This window comes from Aristolochia californica, unplaced genomic scaffold (genome assembly GCF_029961685.1).
Source record: "Aristolochia californica isolate CCGP_79_NKW_82.1479 unplaced genomic scaffold, dmAriCali1.0.hap1 SCAF_12, whole genome shotgun sequence".
Taxonomy (NCBI): domain Eukaryota; kingdom Viridiplantae; phylum Streptophyta; class Magnoliopsida; order Piperales; family Aristolochiaceae; genus Aristolochia; species Aristolochia californica.
The window spans coordinates 306,036-320,090 of record NW_027181793.1 but is presented as its reverse complement, the minus strand read 5'-3'; the positions used below and the strand labels follow the sequence as shown (position 1 = coordinate 320,090).

Genomic DNA, 14,055 nt, shown 5'->3' with positions numbered 1-14,055 from the left:
CGATCAAGCCCCAATTTTCTCGAAGGGAGACGCCCGGTGGCCATAACCGGATTCCTACAGGGGCCCGCCATGTGCACAATCAAGCCCCAATTTTCTCGAAGGGAGACGCCCGATAGAGAAACAAACGCCTTCCTAGAATGAAGCCAACTTGAGATAATGCCCATTGCCTAAGAAGCTATATTATCCAGGTTGCTAGCCTTGGAGTTGAATCTCTGGTTGTTTTGCTTGAGCCATATGCACCATGGGACATGCGCAAGGCATGCCAAAAGAATTATCTTGCCCAATTTGGGTAGGCATATCTCCATAACCATCTCAAAGGTTCTGAAAAGGTCTTTATGTAGCCCCATTTGGAGACCAATCTTCTGTAATATCTTCATCCAGACTTGCCAAGAAAAGTCGCAATCTAAGAGAACATGCTGGACTGTCTCGTTGCACACACCACAAAGGGGACAAGAGCAATCGGGGGCAGTGTAACCTCTTTTATGGAGGTTGTCAGAGGTGAGGATTTGTTCCTTGATGGCTGTCCCCACACGTAAAATTTGATTTTACTAGGCGTTGAGAGCTTCTATGCCAAATTTGCCTTGTGACTTCACAAGAGCAGAACTTTTGGGATTGCTAAACGGAATTCAAATTTTCTCACACCAGCTCAGGGGCCCACTCTGCATCGAGGGCGACTCAAAGGTTATCATTAACTGGTGTGCAAAATCCATCAGATCTCCGTGGCGTCACTGGTATATGTACTCTGAAATATTTAATTTAATTTCCCTTTTGAATTGTATTTGGAAGCACATTCCTCGCTCTGTCAACCACTTGGCAGACATCCAGGCTAAGGTGGGCATTTCACTCCAACACCTTGTTGTGGAGGAAGGCCCTCTGCCCTAGGTTTGATTGTATTTGTACTTCTCTCTTATTATAGTATATACACTCATTTTCAAAAAAAAAAAAAAAATGTTGACTCTGAATTTGCCTGCCTCTCCTGTGCCCCTTCCCGCACCAACTAGATGATTATTGCTCAGATGTCCATTCCCTCTGCACCCCACCGGGTTGCTTTTTGGGAGCTTCCCTCCACCGGCTATTATAAGCTTAACTTTGACGACAATGCTTTTGGGAATCTAGGGTTGGCTGATTTTGGTGGGGTGATTTTTTATCTTGGAGGCACGACTATTATTTCTTACTTTGGTCCTCTTGGCGTTGCGGACTTGACCACTTCTAAGCTTTCTGTTCTTCTCCACGGGCTTTGCATTTTCCAGGATCACTTCAGAGGTCCGCTTATTGTGGAGGGAGACTCCAAAGTTGTCAATGGCTGGTGTTCCACTACTTCTTTTCCCTGTGGCGTCACTGGCAACTTTTTCTTGATATTATGGACATTGTTTCCACTTCCTCTTGTACTTGGTCTCACGTTCTTAGATCAGCCAATTCGGCTACTAATACGTGTGCTAAATTGGGTCTTTCCCTGCAATCTCTTGTTGTAAGGGGAGGCTTCCCTTGATGTATTCTCTTGCTTTGCTTCGTAATAAAATCATCACTGTTTCAAAAAAAAAAATATGTTGACCCTGAAGAAACCAGTTTTCTCCCTATTAACCTTTTGGCTTGAAACTTCTTCATATATTGTAATTAGGATCTTCACATTCAAGAATTTTTCAAATGACCCATCATATAAAACTGCACTGTCATCAGTAGACTGTAGAATGGGGACTTTAGGGTTAGAACCATCAAATGTGATGCCTGAAATCCATTTATTGTGCCATCTGCTGAAAAATAGTGCTTACTTAACCATGTTGAACAGTGCGGGTGAAAGTGCATCACCATGTCTATGACCACTAGAGCTTTTGAAGTAGCCTTTTACTGCCTCACTCAGGAGAAGGGAGAAAGTAGAAGTAGACTCAAGATTGTGTCCATTTCCTCCATTTAAGACCAAAAACCATCTCCTTAAAGTGAGCAATCTATTAAAGCCAAAAGCCCGACGGTAAAGGTACACAACGGAATTGAGGAGGTCCCTTACAATGAAGGATTGGTGGGAAACCCCTTCTTTAGCAAGAGAGTTAGCTTGACAATTAGCTGATCTAAAACATGGTTCCAACAAAATACATTATCACTAAAATCCATAGCTTCATAAAAAAGACCCCTCAACCTCCAAGATGGGAATTTCTTCTTGGTACACCAATTGATAACAACTAGGGAATCACTTTCCCCAACAAATTGGTCTTTTAATCTACTCTTGATGATTCTCAAACCATGCACTAGGGCTGAGAGCCCAGCAAAAGTGGAGTAGCCACACCCAGAGGATCAAAAGCCATCATTTTTTACATAAAATCAAGAAAACCCCAGTTGACTCCATCGAATACCTTTTCGATATCCAATTTGATGACCCCCTCTTCTTTTCTTCTAGTAGTAATCAATTAATCCATAAACAATGAAGGCTGAATCAAGAATCTGCTTTCCTTCAATAAAAGCACTTTGAGAATCATTGATTATGTGCGGTAATACCTTTTTAAGCTTTCTGGCTTAAGGATCTTAATTTTGAAGATAATGGGATACAATTGTTTTCAAATTTATCACCTAGTTGGATACCATATATCTTGTCAATTTATGTTTTTGTCCTTGCTATTGATGGCTAAGGTGATGGAACATTCATTCAAATGTTATAAAAAAATAAAAAATAAAAAAGAATTGATTCCAGTAGATACATTAATAGGTCTCTTGCATCCTCTTTCAACAAATAAATAAATAATAGTAGGTCCCTACTTTGTTATGTCTTTGGAGAAAGCACATACTTTGTCCTTTTTTGGAACACTTTGAGCTGTGGGTTTTGATTTGGCAAGAGATTGTAAAAGTGGGCCCAATATTCTCATGTATACAAGAGACGTCATAGATATGCTGGAGACTGAGAGGGTGTAGTAGGTATCGACACTAATACGGCAAAAGTTCTACTGTATGTTGGTAATTTTATGTTTTGAGTGTCATCCTCATACAAAATTTTAGGCCGAATTCTGTCCAACAATCTAAGGGCCATCCTCCCCGTGTTATTAGTCCATGTCAAAGTGCCTTTATCTGAGGCCGCAATATCCTGGACTCAACAATGACGACTCATGAACTCTTCACTCTTTCAAAAAATCCAATCAACCAAGAGTTGTCATCAAATTAGACTTCGAGAAAGCCTTTGACCGGGTCAACTAGAAGCTGATTGACCCCCTCTTTGGTGAAATGGGCTTCACCACCCGTTGGAGATTTTGGATGAGAAGCTGCATTTCTAATGCTTCATATTCTATTCTTGTCAATGGTAAGCCATGTGGGTACTTCAAAGGTCAAGGGGTATCAGGCAGGGAGACCCGCTCTCTCCTTTCATCTTCACCCTTATTGGGGAACACTTGTCTGCCATGGTTTGACTGGCTAAAAGGTCAAGATGGCTCAACCTCATCTCCCCTGATCCTGCGCAAGACATTGCCCTCCTTCAATATGTAGACGACACCATCTTCTTCTGTGAAGGCTCTTTACATCAAATTCACAACATTAAAGCCCTGCTTAACCTATTTGAAATCTCATCCAGCTAGAAAGCTAGTTGGCAAAAATCATCTATTACTGGTTTTAACATTGAACCAAATCTGCTAAGCTCTATGGCAAGCTATCTTGGATGCAAAATTGAGATGTCTCCATGCACCTATTTGGGGCTCCCCTTGACCCCTCGATTACCATCCAAGTCTTCTTGGCACCCAGTTATTGAGAGATTGGAAGAACGCTTGGCTTCCTGGAGAGGGAAATTCCTTTTGCAAAGCTCGAAACTAGTTCTAATTAAATCCTGCCTACATGAAATACCCAGCTACTATCTGTCCATATTCCGATGCCTTGCTTCTATCAGAAATAGAATCGAGCTACTTAAAAGAAGATTTCTATGGGGAGGGCCAAATGGAGAAAAAAAATATCACTTAGTCAAATGGGAAGAGGTTTGTAAACCAAAATTCTTTGGAGGATTGGGTATTCGTGATACTACCACTACAAGTTCTGCTCTTCTCCTTGGATATGGAAATTCAACCTCTTTCATGAGCTAATTTGGAAAGCTTTAGTTCTTGCAAAAGCTAACAAGCATTTGGGTTGGTGGACGAAGGGGGGAAGGTACTCTTGTCTCTCCCCTGCTTGCAAAAAAATCGTCCTACTTCTCCCTGATTTCAAGAAAGCTGTCAAATGCTATGTTGGTAATGGAACCTCAACAAAATTTTGGTCTAATTGCTGGACCGACGATTCCAGCCTCAAAATCAGTCATGAATCTATCTCTATCCTTGCCAGGAATATTGATGCCTTTATCTCAGAGATGTGGTCTTAAATTGGGGGATGAAATTTAAACCTCAGAAGACATCTTTCGGATTTTGAAGCCAGAATAACTTCCAATCTCCTATCAAGCCTACCCTCAGTCAAGCCCAGTAACAAACAAGATACTTCGATCTGGACACCTTGTACAAAACGGTCCTTCTCCATTGCCTCAGCATACAACTTCCTCTGTAACACATGCTCAGCCCAATCAAATCACCCTGCGACTACTAGTTGGAACCTCTTTGCCTCGTTGCGTGCAAAAAAATTTCATCTAGACCGCCTGCAAGAATAAAATCTTCACCTTTGACTCATTAATCCGGTGGGGTACCCTAGTCCCGGACCCTCTGTGCCCTTTCTTTAAAAATGCTCCAGAAACAACCAATCACATTCTCCTATCATGCCATTATGCTCACTCTATTTGGACCTCTCTTTTAAATAAAATCGAACTCTAGTACTGTATTGCATCAAATTTGTCATCCACTATCCTCTCACTCATTGACACTAGACTCCCAAAGCTAGGAAAGCTGATTCTATCGTGTTGCATTGGGCATATCCTATGGGGACTATGGAAAGAAAGAAATAAGAGGAAATTCAAATTCAAATCCCCCCCCCCCCTTGCTGAAATTCTGACTAATTACATTATGGGCCAAGTATCTATCTGGCTTCTAAATTGAAAAGAATTCAGAAACTTCAGCAGCTCAAACTTTAGAGGAAATTGGCAGCTAGTTGCTGGGTTGTCTCAACCCTCTCGCCCCCCAGATCATGGCTATAAGAACACCCCCCCCACCGTTGGGCCACTTCAAGCTTAACTTAGATGGGAGCGCTCTTGGTTGCCCTGGCCCTACGGGATTCAGAGGAGTTAACCATGATACTAACGGTGATCTCCTCTTCTCCTTCACGGGCCCTCTTGGTAACTCCGACTCCACAACAGTAGAACTTTCGGGATTGATAAACGGAATTCAATTTTTTTCTAGTCGGTTCACGGGCCCACTTTGCATCAAAGGCAACTCGAAGGTCGTCATTAACTAGGGTGCAAACTTCATCAGGCTTCCGTGGCGTCACTGGGACATGTACTCAGAAATATGTAATTTAATTTCTCTTTTGAATTGTACTTGGAAGTACATTCCTCGTTTTGCCAACCATTTGGCAGACATTCAGGCTAAGGCGGGCATTTCACTCCAACACCTTGTTGTGGAGGAAGGCCCTCTATCCTAGGTTTGGTTGTACTTCTCTCTTCTTTTTATAGTCTATACACACATTTTCAAAAAAAAAAAAAATGCTTTTGTTCTGTTGTCTTCTAGCTCTCTCGATGTATGATTGTCTAAGAATCATTTTACAGGTTCTTCAAATCTTGGAACTTTATCGAAAGGTATATGAAGAATACCTTGCTGTTCCTGTTATAAAGGGGAAGAAAAGTGAACTTGAGAAGTTTGCTGGTGGACTATATACAACAAGCGTTGAGGTATTGATATATATTTAAAGAACTACTTACTTCTTTGGGTGCTTTTATCTGTTTCTGAATGCTCTAGTCGTGTTTGCCAGGCGTTTATTCCAAACACAGGCCGTGGTATACAAGGTGCTACCTCTCATTGTCTTGGTCAAAACTTTGCAAAGATGTTTGAAATCAACTTTGAGGATGAGAAGGGAGAAAAGCGTATGGTGTGGCAGAATTCATGGGCTTACAGTACTCGCACTGTAATTTTCTCACTTGCACTGTAATTTTCTCTTTTATGTCTTGATTAATTTTTTAGGAAAACAAGTAATTCTTTCTTTTGTTTTGAGAATGATCAAGTAATTCTCATGATGGCTAATTGCCTCACTAGTGTAATTTCTCCCCTTCTACAGATAGGGGTTATGGTAATGGTTCATGGAGATGATAAAGGCTTGGTTCTTCCACCTAAAGTAGCCGCTGTTCAAGTTATCATTATTCCAGTGCCTTACAAGGATGCTAATACTCAAGGCATATTTGATGCCTGTTCAGCAACTGTGAAGATACTCAGTGAAGCTGGATTCCGTGTTGAAGAGGACTTGAGAGAAAACTACTCACCTGGCTGGAAGTATTCTCACTGGGAAATGAAAGGTGTTCCTTTAAGAATTGAAATTGGACCAAAGGACTTGGCAAATAATCAGGTTTAAACAACATATCAAAGTTTTGGCTTACATGCCTGTACTCTGTTATCCTCTTTGTGGATGAGTTGCTCAGTGATGCTCAAACAACAGTAACTGTAGAACATTTTTTCCAGGTGCGTGTTGTCCGCCGTGATAATGGTGCTAAAATGGACATACCAATGAGTAAGTTGGTTGGTGAGGTAACAGATATCTTATCTAATATTCAACAAAGCATATTTGATGCTGCAAAGCAGAAGAGAGATGCTTGCATTGAGGTCATAAGGACGTGGGACGAATTTATGACAGCACTGAATAAGAAGAAACTGATTCTTGCACCTTGGTGTGATGAGGAGGTACATCTTACTGGTGTTTTGTTATTTTGTGCTTGAGTTTTGAAGACACATAATGTTTTTGTAAAAACCTTTGGAAACAAGTACCCAAGGTTAGTGACCAGTAATCTTTCAGTAATGTGTTGGTTTGCTCACCAAGTGGCAGTTTTTTCTTATTGAACAAGGAGTTCACATATAGTAGGTTCTAGCCTGAATTCTTGGCACTGGTTTGCCCTCTGCATTTTGAATAATGGAAGTGAGATGCCAAACAAAAAAATATTTGTTAGTTATAAAGGCAGCATGTTTATGTAAGGCCCCTGGAAGCTCCATCTTACTTCTGTCATACTGAATTTTGGTCTCTTGGTGTGACTAGTTCAATAAAGTTATGCTTAAACTAATGTTTTGAAGTTCAGAGTTTCTATCCAGCTATTTCATTTTTTTCTTCTATAATGTTCAGTTTCATGGTTCAAAATATTGGTATCTGGTGGTTTTTGTTTTCTGTTCTTTTCCTCTTTATTTTACCTTTCCAGGAGTTCACATTTACAAAGTTGATGATTCTGACATTCTGTCCTCCTATTTTCATTTGTATGCTTATTATCTTTTGTCATGTTTCACCATAATCTTCTTGTAGGAAGTTGAGAAGGGTGTTAAAGCAAAAACAAAAGGTGAAATGGGTGCAGCTAAGACGCTATGTACCCCATTTGATCAGTCAGAGCTTCCTGAAGGTACCTGGCTTCGTAACTGAAGTTTTCTTTTGTTTCTTTTCCTTTTTCTTCTTTTTGATTGAAGATTTCCTTTTTTTTTTCTTTTTGATTGAAGATTTAAGTTACATCAGACTGAAAAAAGATAAGAGGTTTTTTTTCTCGTTCTTAAGAGAGACTAACTCATTGGGAAGGAGAAGGTACGATATTTTACAGAGGAGAAAAAAAATATAAATGTGCATCCTTTCATCCAGAGTAGCATGAAAGCAAACTTCCTCAATAAATTGCCACATTAGACAACAAATCTGTGTCAAAATGAACTGACTATTCAGAATAGTGCCTGAGATATCTGTTCCTGAAATGCATTTTTGAACTTCCAAGGCAATAACTATGGTTTTTCGTATATCACATTGTAAATCTCTTTTTACCAGTACAGGGAAGGAGGTCCATATGTATAAAATTAAGCCCTCATGGCCACTGCTTGAGTTATTTCTAGCTGAAGGAAAAGAAACTGGATCTTGTTTGTCCTCGCTATTCTTGAAAGTTCCACCACATCCCATGGCACCCAAATTGCCTTGCCCTGGGAGCTACCATTTTTTTGAGAGAAATGTGTGATCCCCTGGGAGCTACCATTGAAACTATAATTTTGTAGTTTTGATAGGGAGTGGCTAAATGCCTTTTAGGTGGATCTACAGTTTTCCTTTTAATCACAAATGACCAGAAACCGAGTCAAATTTCTTCCCTCTCCAGATGTTATTAGCCTATTTTCTTTTCCTATCAGCTGAGGCTGGAGAAGCTGCTCTGCCGAAAACTACAGGCATCATTTTTCCACCGGCAGAAAAAGGGCATTGATCGCATGCACCAATCAGCCTTTAGGGGGCATTAACCTGGAAAAGCTAGGAAGTGATTATTAGTCCTACTGTACAGGACTGTGAAGCCGCAAAATAGTTGGATTTAATTCTTCCATTATTTTCTCAGTGCTGATAATAAGCCAGATGTTACATTCATGTTGGTCATCACATGATAAGTATGATTTTAGCAGCAAAACTTTATACTTCTTGGTGTCCAAAATTAGGACAGAACTTTTCTTGTCATGTTGGCACCAATTACCCTGCTACTGGAAGATGAACCTGGACCATTCAACCAAATGACTATATTTATCTAATGGAGAATTGACAAATATATGATATGCATCAAATCAAATAGTACTACAATCTTCACTACTTCCTGACCAAACAATAATTTTTAAGGCTGTTGGAATGTCTTTGACTCTTATTGTTCATTGGCAAATATCATTTTTGCGTTATTGCTATTTACTATAGTTGTCATTACATAAAACTAGCTAGTTACTGTGCTCACTAAAAGATCTACTTTCTGTGTTTGAAACTTTATAAACTATAATCTCTAATTAGTTTGTCTCTTCACAAGCCAACTATGCTGTTGATTTAGGGTAATCTTTTCCCAGTGAATATTAATTTGCTTTGTTTTCTGTCACTTTGATATGAATTAATTAAACAATAAAACTAGTGAACCTACGAAACTTAGAAGGCCCTCATAGCTTACCCATTTCACAGAAGTAGCTTAGAACAACAGAAATATGAGTATACGAAGAATATTTTTACACTATGAGGATGGAATGCAATAATCATCCGCAATTTTTTTGGTTGCATCTGGAGTGGGGCGGGTTATGTGGCAATTGATTATAGGTAGGTCAGCTTTGCTAATCTCCACTAAGCTGTTTGATGTAAGAAAATCCAAATGTTCAAACAGAGAGAAGCACATTCTTTTATTTAATTCATCTCAAAATGACAGCTATATTTATATCAAAAGATGAGACTTGCTGATTGTTTTAGTTTAAATATTTCTAAAAATTTTTACATTTTCATGGAATGCAGTGTGTTACCATTTCATAGTGTTTTTACTTGTTTTTTTTTTTTTTTCACTCCAGGTTTTGAATAGTTTTACCGAGCTGCTGGTGTGCTAGCTGTTTAGTCCATATAAACCTAATCCATATAGGGGGTCTGTTTGGAACGCTTAGCAAAGAAAAGAAAAGAAAAGAAAATAAGAATTTGACCATTATTATTCCAAAAAATAGTTAGTGAAAATGAGATAATGATCAAATTCTCCTTTTTACTAATTATTTTTTGGGAATAACAATTGTCAAATTCTCATTTTTTTTTTTTTCCTGGGATTCCAAACAGATGGTAGAGGATGGAAAAGATTCATACCGGAGGAAACAAAACATGTTCTGTCGCATTAATACATTAATTCTGGTGCCTCATTCTGGCGAATTTACCGTTTCCATTACATCTATGCAGGAACTCTTTGCTTTGCTTCAGGAAAACCTGCTAAGAAATGGACATATTGGGGCCGAAGTTATTAAGAAATTCAGTTTTCTTGCTCCATAAGGATCATATATGTTGTCATCACCAAGTCATGGAATTTGATTGGGCAATACCTTGTATTCTACAGGTTTCGTGCTAACCCAGTCAATTACCAAGTATTCTACAGGTTTCCTGCACAAAAAAAAAAAAAAGGTTCAGTACATGCCATTGGGAGAGACAGAAAATCATATTTGTCTGTCTATGTATCAATTTTAGGGAAAATCATATTTTGTATCTCAGATTGAGTTCTGATTTTGATAATTTTGTCTTGTTTTCTTTATTATGTTGTAATGAAATTGTGTCGTTGCTTTTAAACTACATTAACAAATTGCATAGGTCCAACAGTCGTAATTACCAACAAAGTATAATGCCCTATTGGGTCAGTAAGCAGTCATACCTGGTAGACCTTGATTGAGTCAGTTTTTTTACAATGTGGCTCTCAAATTATGTCGATGCACGGCGTTTGGTTACATAATTATGAATGTATTTTGTCGAAAAGGAGTCACAAGTTTGGTTTTAGTTGGACTTGCAGAGTTCAATGGTTAGGGAGATGGATAGACAATTTCACCACAAGATTAACTTTTTTAACACTCCAAGATGGGGTAAAAACATATAAAATTTTAAGTTTTGAACAAGTTGAAGTCAGTGAACCAACTGTTGTGGCTTTTATGAAGATGTTTGCGAGTTTGTAGCCTATCTTAAATAAAATGACAATAAATTTCATATATGTATTAGGCCTTGACCTGGATTTTCTTTAAATATCCAAAGATTCTTTCAAATGCCAACCAATGAGATTGTCCAGGTTGATGAATAGATTCAACACAAGTTTTCGTTTGATTCCATGTGTGTTAAATGCAAGTCTACACCCACACATTTTTATTTTCTTGTAGAAGATCAAGCACATAGCTAGATTGAAGACTTTTATACCCAAAAATATTTTAGTAGACCAAGGTCTTTTATTTGAAACAAATTATTCCAGTCCTTAACTTGCTAAATCCTCGTAGTGTCACTACCAATAATGATAATTGTTGACCGAACGTCAACTCATTGATTTTGATGATAACAAAACTTAATTGAACTAACAAATGCAATTCTAGTATTTTAGATACATTTCCTTCGTGAGACAAAATTCAAAGGTCTAAGCATTGAATCAACACGTGCTTCCCAAATACCATGTCTCATGAAATACTAAAAAGCCATGTCTAGGTAGAAATTGGTTTCCAATTACAATCAAAGTCATTATTTAAAGATACAAGATTTGTCCTTGAAGAAGATCAACTAGGCATGTTCTTATTAATTGTAAGCCATGTCTCATTTGCAAGAGTATGGTGACAATCTTTTGCAAACTCTAAAAGAGTTGTTTTCATTCTCTATCATGCATTATTGTGGAACAAAATTCAAATAATTTTAAAAAATAAAAAAGGGATGCCTAACTTGGGTCATTCTGTAATTTTAAAACAAAACATGTCTAAGAGTATGTTTAAGTGCAATAAATAGTTCTAATATTTAAATCAACATGGATAAGTCAATCATAATAATTAATTGCAAGAAATATTTTTTATAATAAGATAAATGTTTGTACTATTTAACAACATAAGAAGCGTTTTACTAAACAATCGTTATGAGATAATACATTAACATGAAATCTACTCAATAGATAGTCAAGCATGGCTTCTCAACCTTTAAAAGACTTCAATACAAATGTTAATAGAAATGAATTATTATACGTTGTAGTGAGTAGGTTGAAGTGAATACGTATATACATATTGAAATTTGTTACGAGTAATAGTAAGAATGGGGAAAGATAAGCAAAAGTCATTTTGCATGATTTGGTGTACTCAACCAAGACCTAGTATTCCCATATTAGAAGATGTTTATTGATCTTGGTTATAAGATCAATAGAAGAAGCCAAACATAACTATTGGGCAACTCATTAAGCATCCCACTTTTAGTCCCTCTAATGCATTCAAATCCGTATTTCAATTGTATAAAACTATGAAAACTCATTATTAGTATTTTTCAATATTTTAAATGAAATCTTGAAAGTCCAATTAAAAATTTTATAAAAAAATAGCAACAAAAGTTTCAGAGTTTTGGAAAAAGAAAGGAAAGGGGAAGGAGAGCCCCAAATAAGAAGTAAAGACATTAGCAAATCTATTGGGTAGTCTTCAAAATAGAGCATGCTTATTCTTTTTCTGGTAGGATGGTTTCAGTGGTGACAAATATGAAATATTAAAGATCAAACAAAAACAATAGAACAAAATTCCTCTATAGCATGGTTTAGGAGGTCAGTTGTAAAGTTTTGGCATATAAAATACAAAACAAAAAAAGAATAAATGATAATACTTATCGTTTAGAAACACGAGGATATGAAAGTTGAGAAGGGAGCAATTTAGAAACATATGCATATAATTTGGAGCAGTTCACAACACAATAGCGAGGGGATATAAGTGGAACTAGACCTTCTTCCCTTCTTGAGTTAGGATTGCATGAGAGTGGAGTTCAATTTCGTTGGGAGAGTTGCACAATTTTTTTGCAAAAAAAATAAAAAATTTAATGGTTGTTTTGAAATTTTAAACTACGTGGACCAAATTGAAATATAAAGCAATTATAGAATATAACATGCACACATCACAAATAACACAAAGATAGTTATCAATGTTCCTCGAGTGGTATTCACTGCCCATGAACCCTTGTTTGGCAAATTCCACTTATTTGCTCTATTAGCTGGAATTTACATACAAGATATTTTACTTCTCTTTTGAGCCATGTGTATGCTTAAAATACACATACAATTAGGGGTGGCATCATGTCAACCAAAGCTTGAACCTGTACAGGTTCAAGGTCAAACTTGGTCATTTTTAATCCATCTATTGATATAGAAGCAGCTCCTTCTTACTTGGAAGTATAAAGAATTGCTTTGTGTGCCTCCTTCGGTTTGAAGTCTTAGAGCTGCTATCTTTTTATTTACACCCTTAATTCCTCAAAATATTTTCTTCAATTTGTGTTTGTTAAAATCACTTCAAAGCAATGCGTATAGACCACTACCTAAAAGTATAGAAGTGTGTCCAACATCCAACTTGAGTCAAGTCTTTACATTCTTCATCCAAGAGGTGTTTTTGGTTTGAGCTACCTTTAAAAAGTGAGTAGTCTCTTTGTTGTGCCTAAAGTTGGGTCGTTTTTCCTCCTTGGAAATCACGTGAAGTGTATTTCAAACTATGACTATTTTGATTGGTATATAGAGTTTTGTTATATGGCTAGGAGTGATTTTTCGTCTCCCACCATTATTTTGTGAAAGCTAGGACTTCTGGTAATATATATAAAAAAAAAAGATCCCCAACTTGAGGGAGAGAAGTAAAAGTAGAAGTACAAGAAAGATGTGATCAATAACGAAGAATTCCATATGAATTAGTAATCAAATTTTATGTGACTAAAATATCCAAGTAAGGGGGAGAATAAGATGAAGACTATAAGCAAGATGTGAACAAGAACATGATGAATAAAAGCAAGGGAATCAAAAAAAAATTTCAAGTCACACAAGATTAAAGCTTCTTTTTAAACACACAATTTTCTTGACTAAGATTATTTTTAAAGCATTTTGGAACCACCGACTTGAGAGGGTGTTAAAAGACACCCACGTGTGTAGGGTGCATGGCTAGTAAATAAAGAAAACTTCTATAAAATGACATAAAATTATAATTATACAAGCATGTGTATGTCCTTACTCTATCTCTTCTCCTCTTCTTTTGGTTTATTCTCTCCTCTCTCCCAACAGCTAGAGTTCCTCTTTTCTCTCATTCCCTTGAGATCTCTTGTGTTTATGTGTTGAGCCTAGAAATCAACAAAAACAAACTTATTTTTCTAAGGGAGAGGTGTGTGGAGTGTAAACTGACGAATTAAGCTAACCTAGGTAGGTAAATTCTACATAAAATGAAAGGAAAGATATAAAATAGGCCTAACAAACAAAGTTAGAATTAAATTTCCAAAGGGGGAGCATTTTGAGGATTTTAAAAAGGGGGTAACAGCCATATTGATTCCACCTTTCCTTCCCCTTTCTTTCCTCAAAATTGAAAAGAGACTTCCACCTAGCTTTGTCTTCCTTCCCCATTTGGTAAGTGGTTTCCTAGTTGGTTCTCAGTAGTTTCCTTGCATAGAAGTTCCTACTTGGTGTGTGGTTAGTATTAAGAATTTCTCTTTTATTCCTACTATATAAATAATTGCTTTCAT

At 37.3% G+C, this 14,055-nt stretch overlaps 1 protein-coding gene across 1 annotated transcript in view; it reads left to right on the top strand.

Moving 5' to 3' along the window:
- Nucleotides 1–10,148, top strand: part of LOC137945984 (proline--tRNA ligase, cytoplasmic-like) — a 30,781-nt gene extending 20,633 nt beyond the window's left edge. Inside the window, exons 8-13 of the mRNA XM_068792115.1 lie at nt 5,645–5,767; nt 5,848–6,000; nt 6,151–6,435; nt 6,549–6,767; nt 7,375–7,468; nt 9,763–10,148. Coding sequence (XP_068648216.1) covers nt 5,645–5,767; nt 5,848–6,000; nt 6,151–6,435; nt 6,549–6,767; nt 7,375–7,468; nt 9,763–9,827 — 939 coding nt within the window. The 3' untranslated portion in view covers nt 9,828–10,148. The remainder of the gene's footprint in view (nt 1–5,644; nt 5,768–5,847; nt 6,001–6,150; nt 6,436–6,548; nt 6,768–7,374; nt 7,469–9,762) is intronic.
- Nucleotides 10,149–14,055: the final 3,907 nt, after the last annotated feature.